Source organism: Larus michahellis, chromosome 1, assembly GCF_964199755.1.
Source record: "Larus michahellis chromosome 1, bLarMic1.1, whole genome shotgun sequence".
NCBI lineage: Eukaryota > Metazoa > Chordata > Aves > Charadriiformes > Laridae > Larus > Larus michahellis.
The window spans coordinates 121,894,584-121,910,704 of NC_133896.1; the positions used below are offsets into that span (position 1 = coordinate 121,894,584).

Consider the following 16,121-nt stretch of genomic DNA (forward strand, 5'->3'; position numbering starts at 1 on the left):
GATGGAGACGACTCCACGTTTCTGTAGCAAACCCAGGCTTTTCCCTCCAGGGTAGTAGCAGGTCACGGTCAAGCCAAGTGCACACAAATTGAGTTGTTGCTTCCTCCTCCAGAATTCTTTCCTGTAGTTCTGCCTGCATCTGTCTTCAGGTTTTGTGCAGCTTGCTGGTCTGGGCACATACCCTTTTTAATGTGTCCTCTTCCCTGAGTGCCTCAATTTGCAGGCTGGATCATTGAGATGTAAAGTCAATTGATGCTTTGCTCTGTTATTTCTCCTCCCCTACTGAGTGCACAGGACTTATAATGAAAGTCTGCTTTTTGCTGACAACAAAATTAATTCCCCTTGATCCAATGCAACTTGCTGCATTTCAGGTTGCCATTCAAGAGGCTATTTAGCAGATAAAAAACTTAAAGGACCTGTCCTTCTATTTGCAGTTGGTGAGTCAACTTGCTTGTTTAAAAGTTACAGGCGTGCCTAAATGCATTGACTGATTGTGACTTGAAAGAGAGGTAGGAGAAAGGGAAGAGAGAGGAAGTTATCCAGAGGCTCCAGGGTCCATTTTTCAGCTGACCGTCCAGATTACTAATTTTGATTGCCCTGCATGATCTATTGCAACATGTCGGCATGGCTTAGCTTGGATGGGTGGTCACGGGGATCCTTTCAGTCTTGCACTGAATGACCTTCCTGCTGAGACCATACCTTGAACCACCCAAACACATGCTCGAGGACGGGTGTATGGAGTGAGAGCCTGTCTATGATGTAGCTGAAGGCTCCAGCCATGATGGTCTTTGCAACCCTAACTTGGTCCTTCTTATGTAGGGGGTGGTGGGTAGAGAAGGGGCTCATTTCTGCTGAGGTGGAAAAGGGTCGATGCTTCCTACAGGGGTAGAGTTCAACATGGACACTCTTCTGATTGAAGATTCAGCTACTCAACTACTAGAAGCTGTTTGCATTGGAAGGAGGATGCTCAACTTTTGTCCCCAGTGGCATTTGAGTCAGCAGGAGTAGACTTCCAGCTTCAGCAGGAAAAAGGGGCCTTACAAGTGACATCGTAGAAGAGGATGGTGAAAGTCAAACCACCTCTTCATTCTTTGGAGAAAACATTTTAGTATACTTGCTCCCTCCTCCCCCTGTATGCTTTTTTGTCTTAGCACCGTAAATAGAGAAAGAAGCTAATTTTAGCAGAATGCTTCTAGTTACGTTTACTGTTGCCTCCTTAACCTGAAAGCTTAATTAGGGTTTAGGACAAAAAGTGTGTTATTGAACTTGCATGTTCAAAGTTGTAATCCTTTAAGTATGTTTGCTGTTCTCTGAACCCTGTAACACTGTTCAAGACAAAAGATAGATGTTATTAATATTTCTAAATATAAAATGAGATACATTTCTTTTTAAAACTAAACTCCTAATGGCACACTTCAATATCAAGGTGCTTATTTTGCTCTTAAAAAAGAGAGAAAGTGAAGGGGAAATTAATTTTTTTACCTGAAGGAGTGTCCAATCTGTGTTTAACACAGCTTTCTCATTGAACTTCACTGTTGTGGATCTTAGACAGAGCAAGAGTCTACCCTGGCAAGTACCAAAAATAAAATTTATGTGCGGGAATCTCAACTACCAACCACACTTTCACTATGAATATTTCTGCTGTTTGGCTGAGAAATTAAACAGCAGCTGGAAACATCTGTTTTATGTGTTGGATATTAGCGGATAGGCAGAGCTACATGACTGTTTAGAAGTATTGGAATAAAAAGTGGCAAAATTTTTACTTTGTCCATTAAAACGTATCTTAAATTACAGATGCTTCATCTTAAAACTTAGCCTGGAAGTACAATTTCAGCATCCCAAGTACTCTCAAGAGTGCCATTACCAAAAAGCAAGGTATCTTGCTGCGGAGGTGGCTCCAGGGGAGAACCTCCCATGATGAGATGTGCTGATGTCGGAGGCTGCCACTGCACATTGCTCCGAGAGCAGAAGTCAGGATTTCCATTTCCAGCCCAGTAGGTGGCATCAAAAGAGTTCTCTAAAATTCAGCGTTTGGGTGTTCCTGCCCTAGCTTTAGGCCACGAAATGAACACTGGTTAGATAGAGAAAATTCCAGGTAATCTGTCTCTTCCTCGCAAAAAAGCTTTGCTTTAAACATGATCTGACCCAAATGATATGCCTGTGGTGCTTCTGTGCCTAACAGAATATCATATGTTATTAAGTGCATTATACTTGCCTTCAGTGAATCAGAATGACCTGTAACTATATTTTTATTGCATTCATAACTGAAGTAATATTGCTGATTTTGTGTTTTTTTCAGTGTTGTGATACTATAGGAATCTGCATGAATACTGTAGCAGGCATCAAGAATGTAAACCACACTTGGTACCCTCAAGGAGTAGATGCTTTTTTAAAAAATTAATTAAAATAATGTATCTGTCATGGCACGCTAACAGAACATGGTTATGTCTAGAAAATAGACATTTTCTGGTGTCGCTGCAGTGAAGGCCACGTGCTTCTCAGAACCTGTTGCCAAGGCTGAAGGAGGTCTAGTGGGAGTATGTGAGCTAGTGGGAGTATGGGAGTGCAATCATACAGCTTCCCTCTCTCTTTCTGCCTGTGATCTTATAAAAGTGCTCTTAAAAAAAAAAATGGCTTGGGCACTTCATGGTAAGCCAGAGGGATTTCCTCTCGGGGACGAGGAGGAAGGGGGAGGCACTGGGGGCTCCTCTCCCCTTTCTCCTTGGCCATCCTGCAGCCAAGTTCAGTGGTTGGTCCCGGCGGTGCCGTAGGGCAGGAAGCAGAGCTGTCGGCCACGGGGGCCTTTCTTCCATTGCCACTACGTGTGCAGAGCCGGTGGTGGCTGCCCATAGCAGCTGCTGCCGTCAGGCTGGCATTGCAGGGCTTAGATCAGGGCAAGAGTCGGTGCTAGGAATGCAGTGGGCTCAGTTAATCCGTGCCAGTGCCGAACAAATGAGGCTCTGGAAGGAATTAAAGCAAAATAGCTGTTGGTCTTGAAAGTCGCACCCAGCCTTAAAGTTGTTTCCCACAGGCGGCCCGAGCTTGCGAACTCCTTGTGGTTTTTCAGGCAGTAGTTTTGAGCCGGTTGCTGTGGTTCCTGTTCTTTGACAGGAGATCAAATGCGTTGTGAAAAAGGAGAGGGGAACTATTGGTGTGGTATGAGAAGGAAGAGCACACAAAAAAACTGCCTGATAGCTGAGGATCAAGTAAGGAAACTTGGAGGAAAGTCCCAGTTCAGCCTGAGATAGTCATCTCAGCAGAACAGGCAGGGGCAGATCCACGATGCTGGTCCCAGCTGGACGGTTCCTTGTCTCCCATTAGGCAGCGGTTCTGCTCTACTTGCTGGATAAACCTGCCTCTTAGCCAGCATAAATACGGGAAAGGACGTAACTTAGCTCCCTCGTGTCAAAGAAAGAAAATGGAATTGGAGTTCAGCTTTTGGGAAAAAAAAAGTTATGCTCCTTGTTCTCCGTTTTATTGTAGCTTCAAAGGGATTATATAATTATATGAAAACAAATAAAAGAGTCTTCTCTGCTCATTCTGAACTGTTTCTTCCCTGCTTAACCTTCAAAAGGAAACAAAAAGTCCAGGAAAAACAAATTCCACTCATCATGATTTTGAAGACACAGAACATTTGAGGTCAGTAGAAGAACCTTCAAAAACCTGGTTCCTAAGATGTTTGGACAGAAACGGTTACAAAACAACTTGTTACAACATCTCCAGGGGCAGAGCAGCTCCAGCTCAGGGAGGGCCCAAACTACTGGTTTAAGAATGACACACAGTGTGTGACTCCTGGGTAAAGTCACTATAATTATCGTCTTGCTATGGATGAGGATGTGGAGGCAAGTGACCTCTTCAAGGCTACTCAGAAAAGCAAAGCTGCTGAACCGAGGTGGCAGCCACAGCTCCAGAAACTGAATATAGTTCTTTTGGGAACCTCTTTAATATCTCGTGCATAAGGTCTTGCTGCCTAGTGAAATTAGCCTAGGGCATGATGATGGTCCTACCTGTGAAATTAGCCTAGGGCATGATGATGGTCCTACCTGTGAGCTTAAGTCGTGGAAAGAAGGGTGTGGAGAGCTTTTCCCTTTCCCAGCATCTTTGAGTAAGACCCAGAACAACAACAACAAAAAAAAAGACTGAAGAGAGTGTGGAACAGTGAAAATTGAATGATAACAGGGAGTGTAGGTTAATAATCCCATTAAGTATTTATGGATTATGGAGAACCGTCATAAGTCAATACTGTCACAATATACAACCGCTGCCTAGGGCTCTGAAGGCTCTGAACGAAAGCTTCTATGCACGGCCCAACATTTTTCTACTCTGCAGCAACGGCTCTCTTAATTGTTTGATTAATGAACTCATTAAATCCCAGTATTACTAGAAAAAGCATATTGACCTCCCTGACCGATCACAATTAAAACGTAAATGCCACTTATTCAAGACAGTGGTTAGCCATCTATTTAAGCAGCAGAAGAGCATAAAACCCAGCTCTGTGTTTTGGGGATTTGTCCCACTTCACCCACAAGAGCTGGATGTTAAGAGAGTGTCGCAACAATTGCAGGTGGAGGCCAACTTGCAGCATTACCTACAATTACAGCAGCATTTGCCTGGTTATTAAGATTATAACCAGCCTGGAAACACAACCCTCCATTGAATCAAGAGCAAGAGAGTCACGCTGACTTCACTGGAGTTAAGATTTCACCCTGCATCATCACTAAGCCCAACAGCGAGGAAGTGTAATTAAATTCTGTGTGTGTACCAAGCACAGCTCAAAGTTACACATCCCTGAGCACTGCTGGGGATGGAGAAAAATGCAGGGAGTTTTGCTCCCAGGCTGCAATGCCCATAGCTGCACTGTCTTCCTGGGGGTGTTAATATGGGTCTTTTTGGGTTCTCTTACTGCTGCATGGTGTCCATGCAAGGTAAGGTGTCAACACACAGTCTCACTTCTGCAAAAAGGCCACCCTTGCTTTGTTGGAAAGTACATTATTGTACAATGATGGCATACTTCAGCTGTTGTCGTGTTGCTCGACACACAGCTATAAAGCTATTTCAGTGTCCCAGCTCGTGATTTTTGAGTGGCTGGTGTCGTCATGGCAGACCCTCTGTTTGGAAACTTGAACAAACACCTTTGGCATGTGTCACTGGTGCTTTTATGTCCAGTAGGAATTCTAGATCCCCAGATTAGATGAGCTGAGTTAGGAGAACACAGTTGTCTCCTGTAAGCCAAAATGCAAGTTGACGTATCTAAAGGCATTTTAGGTAGCTGCATTCACCCTGTTTTCCACAGCAGACCACAATACCCACATTCCAGGCTTTCAGCAAAGGTTATAAGAAACTGTAGCATCTTTGAGCTGCCAGGTCAAACCACATCAAGTTCTGAATCAGATTTGGTGTTTAAGGTCTTGCAGGCACTTCAGACTGCTAGTCACTGTTACAGTAGGGAAAGGTTTAATCACTGCTTGTGCTATTGTGTGGGCTACTGTAATTTGCCTCCAGCTCTGAAGAACTGAAGGAAACCTGGAGGTATCCACCACCAGCCCTGGCGTGGCTAGTCTAGAGGTTTGTCCTCCCTTCGCCTCTCAACCAGCACTCAAGCCCCTGGGGACTAAATGGCTTTCAGCTTCCTAAAGTTCAATATGGTTCACCAGCTTCCCAGTTGTCCCTACTTGAATGGCTGCTGCCTCTTTTACTGTAGGACCTCATCAGCCAAGGCTTTTGACTGAGTAACTCTGGAAGATCTGCCTGTTGTTCTCAGTCCAGGCACAGCAACCCAAGAGAACATGGCCCCGTCTTAGACATTGGGATGTGCTACACAGCCGGGATAGCATGGGCTTTTAGAATAGATTTAGATTAATAAATTGCACCAATTATTTCACGAGGAAACTGCTCAGAAGGTTTCCTCCTTAGCCTGTGAGAAGGATCATGGATGCACCAGAAATGGAGAAACACCCAGGTCTCTGTGAATTCATTTTCTGCTGTAAAAGCCAAGTTCTTACCATAACCACTGGGGACAGCAAAGCTGGGCAAACACCGCAGCACTTCACTAGAGACCGTGGTACCTGCACTGCACAGAACACAGCTAGTTCTGGTGAACCACAGAACACATCTGATCTAGTTGAAGATGTCCCTGCTTACTGCAGGGGTGTTGGACCGGATCACCTTTAAAGGTCCCTTCCAACCCAACACATTCTATGATTCTATGACAGCAGTACACTGTTAATGTCCCTTGTAGGCAGCATGGGAAGGGAGACAACACAGTATGTGAAGGTCAGATGCCCTTTGAGCTTCATTGTCATGTTTAACACCATCAGAACTAGCCCATAGAAGTAGTCAAGAAGTACCAAATAAAAATCAATCATCTTAGTCATTACAGTTTGCAGAGCATTGCTGTAATCAACGATGCTTAATCCTGTTTTATTCAATTCCTTGGTGTTCAAATTTTTTTTTTTTTATTTTTTTGTGAAAGGTTGCTAGCAGGCTGAGAGACATGAAGGTAAAAGGCTGAGAGGCTGTTTGCTATTTTAGCCATTGCAAAATAGAAAATCAGTAGTGCTGTAGTAAATTTTCCTACCAAGTAGGTACGGACGTTAAAAAGTTTGCATTTAGAAACAAGAGAGGAGGTTGCTTCTGTAACTTCCCCAAGGCTGCCAGTCCCTCACCTTCCTGGTTGCCTATTTGTCATTCCAGTTATGGACAAATTGGGTCTCTGCATGCTTCACGCCTGCCTTTGTCAAGGTAACACATCTGTCCTGACCTGGGTCTCTGACTCTACCTGTGGACATTTCCCCAGAAGAGCAGGCTGGGGCTGCTGTGTCCGGCTCCCTGAAATTTACTGTCACCAGGGTGATGTGGGACAAAATGAAGCAACAGCTGTGTTTCCTTAGCTCCACCAGTAAAAGTTAGACAGAGCCAAAATGTTAGTATTTAATAGCCATCAGAAGATTGTAATTGATCAGGAAAAGTTCACCCTGCTGTCACTTTTGATCACACAGCTGTTCTTGAGCGCAGGACTATCTGCAAAGTTCTCTGAATGGTACATGAACCCTGATGAGATAACTTAATTTTTCCTATCAAAGACTGAATGAAAATATCAAAGCAGTTGGAGGAACTATTTTTTTTTTTCTGAACACTTGTTCTTTCTTTCCCCAGACCATAGCAATCTCTTACTGTAAGACTATTTCTTCACTGGCTTAGGTTGATGGTTTAAATTCCTCTGTAAGAAACTCTTTAAGACACCAAAGCACAGGTTGGTACCAGGTTGGGCTGCTGTCCCCTCAGTGTCCTGCTCCGGGGGTTTCCCTGGGAGCCCGTCTTGGGTGAATAGCTGGCTGTTGGCAGCACAGCTTGTCTGCGGGCAGGGGGTGGGACGTGGTTGCGGCAGAGCATGAGGGGCAGCTGGAAAGGAGCTGACGGGAGCCAGCCCATCGCCAGTCGTATCTGCCTGCCTCCTCCAGACACGGCACCTCCAAAACGACATCCCCTGACTGCTGCTTCTCCCCTGACTGCTCTTCTCCCCTAGTACTGAGAGGGCCTGGGATACCCATTGCTAGCACTCAGGGGTCACAGTAACACCCTTCACCCCCTTTTTACCTTGTGTGGTGGGTAAAACATGACATAAGAGTCAGAATGGTAGTGACATGTATTTAGTCTATGATAAGCACATGCTAGCAGCATTTGTAATTGTGTTCTTATGAAATATGCAGTAGTTTTCTGTCTTCCTGGTGCTGTAAACTGTACAGTGCTGGAAAGCAGTGCTCTGAGTAGGAGGAAAAATACAATAGTAGCTTTTGACCAGCTTTCATTTTTGCCTCCTACAAAACAAGGCTTTTCTAACACAGCCGTCCAGCGGTTCTAGCATTTCTAAAAGTTTTCATACCCTGGCAGTGTTTAAAGCAATAGGCTATTCTGGTTTTCATTGCCAAGAAAGCCAGTGGTTGTCGCAGTACCCCAGGCAGAAAGCAGCAGAGAGTTATCAGAGGAGAATCCTTCAAGTTGATAGGAGTGTCGCTCCTCCTACGTCCCTCGAGCTCCATGGCAGAAACCTGCCTGCTCCAGACCAGGTGCTCATTTCCAGACATAGAGCTCTTTGTGAAGGTGAGCTATGCAACGGCAATGTTTGTTTATGGAGAACTTTTTACTATATGTGAGATTCATTTGATAGCGTTGAGGAAGGTGAAAGAGCAAGTAGAACTGGTTTCATTAATGTATGTTGTTTGGTTATAAGGTCTTCAAACCTTAATGAACTAACCTATTAACTAAGGAAATGATACACCTGGTTTTTTACTTCTGTGCCCTTACATTTAATCTTGAGTTTTAAAACTCTGCTTTAGGAGAATCATATGAAGGGCTTAAAAGTTAGGCCTCTGCTCTCTTCCAACAATGTTGCACGAAGCCTAATTTAACCAATAGCAACTACGCAAGACTTTGTCTCATTTTAACGAAGCCTTTTAACAAAATGCAATGCAAAGGACATGAGAGCAGCACTTCTGTGGTGACTTGTATGGTGAGCTGCCCTTCTTGTGCTTTACATTGATACCTGATGATTTGTTTAGCCAAAAAGAAAAGGCCATCATTACAAGGGCATGTGGAAAAAGAGGATATGGCCACACTTCAGTCTTAAAAGTGGGAGCCTTGAGTCTAAAATGAGGAGGGATTAGCCGGGGGATGTGGCATTTGTGCTTCATTAGTCCTCAGTTCAGCAAAGCACAGAGACGGGTGGGCTCAGCTGGAGCAAGGCTGCCGCCGAGCTTCCCTCCTTCTCTGGGGTCCCCACAGTTGTTCACTTTGAAATTCTTAATCTTTTGATTTATGCTGTTTATTCCCTTCAGTGCTTTAGACATTACGTCTCAATTTATGCTGGTAAATCTTTCTCTATTTGTTTCCTGCGATCATAAACGGATTTAACTTGTTTTAATCTTGCAGTGACTTAGGTAGATTTACGTTCACATAGACAAATGAGGCGGAGACTATTTCCTGTGGCAGGACTGCTGTGATTTCAATTTTGTTTTCTAACTAATGGCAATATTCATTGTGCATTTTAATGAAAAACTACATCTCCAAGATGACAGGATTCTTTTTCATATCTATGTGCATGTTTGGAGGAGGATATAAAGAATCTTTGCATGAAGATATGTATTAGTAGAGATGAGTAACATGCTATACATACTCTTAGCAGCTCTGGGTTTTCTACTTTCCTACTGCATCTGCTATCAAAATTTGCTATCATCACAGAAGTATGTATACCTTTTTTTTTTTTTTAATTGTAGGCTGGCAGTGATGGAGAAAGTATTGGAAATTGCCCGTTCTCTCAGCGTCTCTTTATGATTCTGTGGCTAAAAGGTGTCATATTTAATGTCACAACTGTGGATTTGAAAAGGTGAGATTGTAACCGGAGTTCTCATTTTCAGAACAACTTTTCCAAAACGGTGACTTTAAAGGGTGACTCTCTTCTGATAGATTTGAAATGCGCACTGTGACTTGGCATGACACCAACAGTCTGGGTGCCTGATTCCTCTTTAGGGTTCACTAGTGTAAAGTGGACTAACTCCTTTGAAGCAGTTGAGGTTTTAATCTGTTTTGCAACAGCTCTCTGTAACTTCAGACAAACTTTTTTTTTTATTTGTTTTTAAGCATTTCAGAGCACATTCAGATCTGGGCTAGTGAATTCTCACGCTGTTGGTGTGAGGCAGCTGGCTAAGTTTTATTTTGTAAGAAAGATGTAGAGTAGCCTGCTATTTTAAAGGTGAAACAGTTCGTTGCAGTTAGCTGTAGAAATAGCAAAACTGGTCCCTGTCGTGATTAACCCCATCTCTTTCCTCCCGTCAGAAAGCCTGCTGACCTGCAGAACCTCGCCCCGGGAACAAACCCCCCCTTCATGACATTTGATGGCGAAGTGAAAACCGATGTCAATAAGATCGAGGAGTTCTTGGAAGAAAAACTAGCGCCTCCACGGTACCGTGTGCCTGGCTGCGTTTAGTCCCTCACGGCCCTTGAGGGCGGTCAGTGAGTGACCGAAACCCCTTGGTTTCGGTGGGTCAGGCCCTTGATGAGCTGCATGGGTTATAATTGCGAGGGTTGGGGCGGGGGCAGCTGGTCTGGCCATCGTGGTGGAGCTTTGTGGGAGGGGTAACTTTTGGAGTGAAACAGCGCTGAAGCCTGGCACCGTGCCAGGAGTGTCCCCAGGGTGTCCCCGAGATGCCGTCTGTGTTCCTCTCACTGCCCTCGCCTCTGCCCCAAGTCCGCTGCTTGTGCTGCCGCAAGGAGGGAAATTCGAGGCATGAAACCCACCCCGCTGTGGCCAGCATGTGCAGAAACCTGCGTGCCGCTGTGGAAACCTGACCTCTTTTCCCCCACTTGTGTTTGTTTGAGGTGTCCCCCTTCGCACTGTACAAATCATTATGCTTACTGGGAGCAGGTAGCTGGAAGAAAAGGGCAGTGGAAGCCTCCCACATGGCAGACGTGCTGGGGCTCATTTCAAGTGGCTGGCTGTGCCCATCTTAGCACGCAGGTTCCGGACTTCTCCTTCCCCACCTCAGCAGCTCTTCCCACCTCTCTCCAAACTGTCCCCACGGTCCCACCCATGGACAGCATCATGTCCACCACCCACCCACCATCTCTCCCCCAGGACAGCAGTCCCCACCATGGCGCTGCCTTCTCAAGCCGCCAAACCTGACCTAAACCAGGCAAGCAGCTGCTCCCCTCCATTTTTCCCTTCCTATCTGCCCCTGGCAACAACAGCTGCTGGACCAACTGGCCGCTCTGAGCTTGCTGATGGCTAGGCGAGGAGGTTGGGAGCCTGGAGCAGGCGCTGGTGTGAGCAGGGACTTTCCCTCCTCTCCTCCTCGTGGCAGGAGCCACGCTCCATGCAGCCTCACCTCCAGTGGATGAGGCCTGTGCGAGGCACTGGGCTGCCTGGGCAATATCTGCAGCCACAACCGTCATTTCCCACCCCCCTCAGGAAAAGGAGATCATCCACATGATTTAACCATGTGGTTTAAATTTGCACTTGCTAAGTGATTTTTAGTTCAGGATGGTTCCCTTTGAGAGTCCTGTGTGGCCGTATATTGTGAGGCTGCAGTGTCAATAATGTATATTAAATAATTAGTGGAGATGAAAATAAAGGCTACTCATATAACTTCTTTTCATTTCTTTTTACTCCTCAGGTATCCCAAACTTGCACCGAACCACCCCGAGTCTAACTCTGCAGGAAATGACGTGTTTGCAAAATTCTCTGCGTTCATAAAGAACCCAAGAAAGGATGCTAATGAAAGTATGTGCTGCAGCCCTTTCATCAGCCCTGGTAGTTGCTGGAAGAATTTAGAGCTACACAATTCTAGCATACTGTGCTGGAGATATCCCATTTACAGCTTAAGTTAAACAGTCATTTTCCAGAGCATAAAGGCTGTGGAAATCCATGCCTATTCACTCTCTGCTCTGGGGATTCCCAAAATTAGTTTAGGCAGATACCACTGCCAGCACGGGAGCACCGGCTCCAGCTCCTCCTTCTTTGTTCAGCTCTCAAGCCTGTAACGCTGCACCTTCCCAACAGCTCCGCTAAAAGCACAGCCCGCTTGAGCTGAGACCTTACCTTCCCACTCCATTTGTGTAAGCGATGAGGACTCTAGCCCCGTGGCACGTCTCTCTGGAGCAGGAGCTTCACTACTGCCATGTGTTAACTACTCTCTGTCCTCTAGGTCTCAGCCCTGTTTCTCTTGCTGTTGCCTTCTCCCCTCTCCCCAGTGGCACTGGGGCACCACCAGCCTACAAAACCCCCAGCCAACCCTTGCCAGGCCCTGCTGCCCCGACCCCACTCCTGTGCAAGGAGCACAGGACTCACAGGCCAGTTTCCCGTATACCCCAAAGTGGCATCCTGGTGGCTCGCCGTCGTTGCCCCCAGCCTTGCTGTCCTGCTTGTGGGCAGGCACTTGCCCCGTGGCTCCCAAGGCAAGAGCCAATGTGAAGGCAGAGCCACTCTGCCGGGCCACTCTGCAAAAGCACACCCCACAGAGATGTCTGCGGAGCCATTTCTGGTAACACAGCCCCAGTCTGGTTTTTCTCAGAAGCCCCTTTAGCTACTTAGGGCTCTTATCCCAGCATTAAGTTTTAAGCTTTGGATAAAGGAATTGCAGGAGTTGGCATGGCCGGCTGTCTGCGAGCTGGGTTGGTGCCAGAAGACAGGATGCAGGAGTCGCCTTTCTGCTTGGTGTCAGAGAGACCTTGGTACAGGCTTGAATGACGTTTTTATTGTCTTAACCTAGATTTGGAAAAATCTTTGCTTAAAGCCCTGAGGAAGCTGGACAACTATTTAAATAGCCCCTTGCCTGATGAAATTGATGCTTACAGCACTGAGGATATCACTGTTTCCAGCCGGAAGTTCCTGGATGGAGATGAGCTCACCTTAGCGGATTGCAACCTCCTACCAAAGCTCCATATAATCAAGGTTTGGATTTGCTTTTTAGCTTCCTGGAGAGAAGTGCGACACAGAAGCTCAAGTCCTTTTCTAAAAGGCGGAGAAATCCTTTATCTGTTCTGAGGCCACACAGTAGCTGTGTAGGGACACTGAATGCTAATGCACAAGGCCATTTCATTACAGCAAAGCTAGGCTGATCCTCAAATGGGTGACTCTGGAACTAGAATATCTGGTTTCCTATCTGGGCTGTGACTGCAGTGGCTAAGCCTCCCACAAGTATGAAATGAGTGCCGTATTCAGTGCTGTAGAGAGCTGTTTTCATTTCCATTTCAGATGCAAAGTGCCATGGACCAGTAAGGTTAAATTATTTTGGCCCTGCCAATTCGAGAAGCCATCAAAAAATGAAATTCAAACGTGTTTCTCCCACCTTTAATGCAAAATTCTTGCTTTGTTGAATATCACCACTAGTACCACTAACGCTGGCAGGGTAGCCACCACCCACTGCCTTCCAGCCAAGGCTCCCAGCCTCTTCTTGCAGGGCTGTGGAGCATCCACACACACCTAATAGTCCTGGTGACTGAGATGTCTGGGTGTTGTCACAGCCCATCCCTGGTCTACTCTGGAGCCCACCAGGCTCTGGAAGAGATATGGCCACACTGGAAATTCATCGGTTTTCAAATAAACAGAGAAGGTCACTTCAGAAATTTCCCTTTTGACTACTATTTTGCCAGAGGAAGAGTGGATGGAATTGCTTTCTGACACCTCCACAAGTGAAAACATTCCCCAGAGATGTCCTGGTTGAACCTATTCCAGGGAGAGCAGCAAGGGAACGAGCCCTTTCCCACACCCACGCAAAGCTCAGGCACAGTGAAGCGTGAGAGGTAGCTGGGTCAGCAGAGAATCACCTCGTGTCAGGTGAACGTCTGAAGGATGATGAAGGATGAACATCACACCATCCTTGCTGGCCAACAGGGAGGGATTGGTTTTTGGGCAACAGTTGTTTTCCCTAGCCATTTGAAATTTAGTATTTTAATTCAAGTTTTCCCTTTCTGTTTCAGTGAAAGTATCCAAGTGTGGGCCAGTTTATTGCTGTAAGATTATTCTGTTAATTCTGGTTTATGCTAGCTCTTTTGCTGTTGCGAGCCGCATCTCTTCCAGGTGTGGTCTACTGGCCCACATAGCTCTGCGTAGCTCTAGCAGAATATTTATACCAAATAAATCCTTTTAAGTGAGTTAGCTTGTTAGTTAGCTTTCTTCATCCCATGTCTTCTGTTTTTCTTTTGTCTTTCCTTTTCCTTTCCCCCTACGTTGCATATAATGACAGAATTACACATTAAAAATTAAAAATGTGCATAAAGAGTAGATTTGGTGCTTGGGGTTTTTTTGACCATGTGTGTAATGGTATTTTTCTTTTTTCTTTTAATAAAAGGTTGTTGCAAAAAAATACAGAAATTTTGATTTTCCACCTGAAATGACAGGGATTTCAAGATACTTGAACAATGCGTATGCAAGAGATGAATTTACAAACACTTGTCCTGCTGATCAAGAAATTGAGTACGCGTATTTGGATGTTGCAAAGAGAATGAAGTAAACAGAAGAAGCCTCTGTTCTTTATTACTTCTGAGATTTAGATGGGCACCAGCCAAGATGGAAAAAACAAAAGCCAGCATACATTCTGCAGTGTAATTTTAAGTTCTGCTATTGGCCAATCCTTCTTTTATAATGATTGTATAGCATTATTTGCTCATTCTTAAATTATATATGTATATGTTTGTGTGTCTGTACAGATGTCTGCACACATGAACGTCTGTTGTGCATTGCAAGTTAAAGGCATCAGTCAATATTAAAGCATTTGTTGAAGTTAGGGAAACAGTGTAGGTCACACAATTATAGCAATACTACAGACTAGTGACTTATGCTAAATTGCTGAATTTTGAGAAGAGATAGCCCTGTTTCTAACACGCATTTAACCTGTCATTATTGCTGCCTCTGATCTCTGTTTCACAGTTGTTGCCAAACTTCACGGTTACCGGGAGGGTTTCTGTTTGCTTCTCTGCAAGCCTCAGAGGGCCACAAGCCAGCAGTTAACCCAGGAGAGAGGCCAGCTTGTAGGTGGGACCACACCTGACGTCCCAGAAGCCCTCTCCTCTGTGCTAGAGACCTGCAGGGCAGGTCAACAAAGAATGACTCCTTTTCACATTGTGTGAGTCTGCTTTGGTATGAAAAATAAATAAGTAAATAAAAATTCCTGCCTTCTCTCTCAGGGCTGCATAACCCATCAAACTTCCCTCCTGATGCTCCCTAAGAGAGGAACACAGACTGTCACTGGCCTGTGGCCTATCTGATAGTAGATATTTGACAAGGGAGGTGGGAGAGACTTTGTCACTGTAGACAGAAGAAATGTGTGAACATTTGTCCCCAGCTACTGACGTAGGATCTTTCTTGGTCGTCCTTCCATGACTCTCATTTGGTTTTGGAAAGCAAAGGGGAGGAGAGGGTCTAAGAAAGAAACAGTCCTTCTATGCTTCCTTTTCCTGGTTGAGCTCCAGCATATTGGCTTTCCCAGGGCAGCTGTTAGGACTTCATTACTGAGAGCTTTACAGCTGATAGATACCTGGTATCTATCAGATATCTACCAGAACATCTATCCATGTATCTATCAATCAATCAGGCATCCATCAGAAACAAGGTAGACCTACCTCCTGCCTTAGGCGGGGGGCGTGGATTAGATGAACCCCTCCAGCCTTGCATGAGCCCGTGTTCAAGGCAGCCAGTACTGATAAGAAACACCCTCTAGCATCAGGGAGAGCACTATTAGAGACGTATGGACTACAAAAAGTGATCTCCACAGCTGCTTTCTGCTGAGCAGGCTCTCAGCAAGCACACAAGAGTAGAGGATGCAATGCTTTAGTCATAGGGTCACCTGGAAGTTTCCTTCTGATGGATTTTGCCTGTATGAACAAAACAGATGTGAAAATGGCTAAAAATAGCCTTTGTAGCACCTATATCCGCAAAAAGATTGTTGTAGACTAGTCATTCATCCTTGTCCATGTCAAACACACGCTTGCTTTCTAACAAAGCGTTTAAGGTAGTAGCCGGTGTCAGATATGTTGTGTCTGTGATATCTTCGTCTTACAAACTACACAGTTCTGATGCAAATGTGCTATTATCACAATTATTTGTAAGCGTTGTTCAATATGCAGTTTTAGTTTGCCTTTAGAGAAAACAGACACAATACCTTTCCCCTCCCGCCCTCAATTGTGAATTCTCATATCGGGGTTGATAGCTAAGCAGTGACTCATCACATATTACTAACTGTTACTTTGTATTTTCAAATACATACATATATATATATATAAAATATATAAAAAATTAAATCTGTATGCTCTTTTCATATGCCTTACAAATTTAAACAGAAAATATACAAATTCATAAGTATTTGGAATGGTGTTCTGTCTTTATTTCCTTGACAATTTCCTGGTAAGATGCATTGCAACAGTGGGCTGGATTTTAAGAAATAAGAGGCAAAATTTAAACTAGCTTTGATTTTGGAGGAATCATGTATGTCATGGACCTCCCGTGAGATCTTGGGAGCAATACACACTGGTGGTTCCCATTACTGCTGAATAAAAAAACAAAGGGCCAGGGCATAATCCTTGACCACCTCGCACAAACTGTCCCACATCCACGCAGGTTTGGGTTTGGC

At 45.0% G+C, this 16,121-nt stretch overlaps 1 protein-coding gene across 1 annotated transcript in view; it reads left to right on the top strand.

The window, feature by feature from the left end:
• Positions 1-15,805, top strand: part of CLIC6 (chloride intracellular channel 6) — a 34,633-nt gene extending 18,828 nt beyond the window's left edge. The window contains exons 2-6 of the mRNA XM_074572860.1: positions 9,273-9,382; positions 9,832-9,957; positions 11,169-11,275; positions 12,264-12,445; positions 13,845-15,805. Of these exons, the coding sequence (XP_074428961.1) occupies positions 9,273-9,382; positions 9,832-9,957; positions 11,169-11,275; positions 12,264-12,445; positions 13,845-14,006 (687 nt within the window). The 3' untranslated portion in view covers positions 14,007-15,805. The remainder of the gene's footprint in view (positions 1-9,272; positions 9,383-9,831; positions 9,958-11,168; positions 11,276-12,263; positions 12,446-13,844) is intronic.
• Positions 15,806-16,121: the final 316 nt, after the last annotated feature.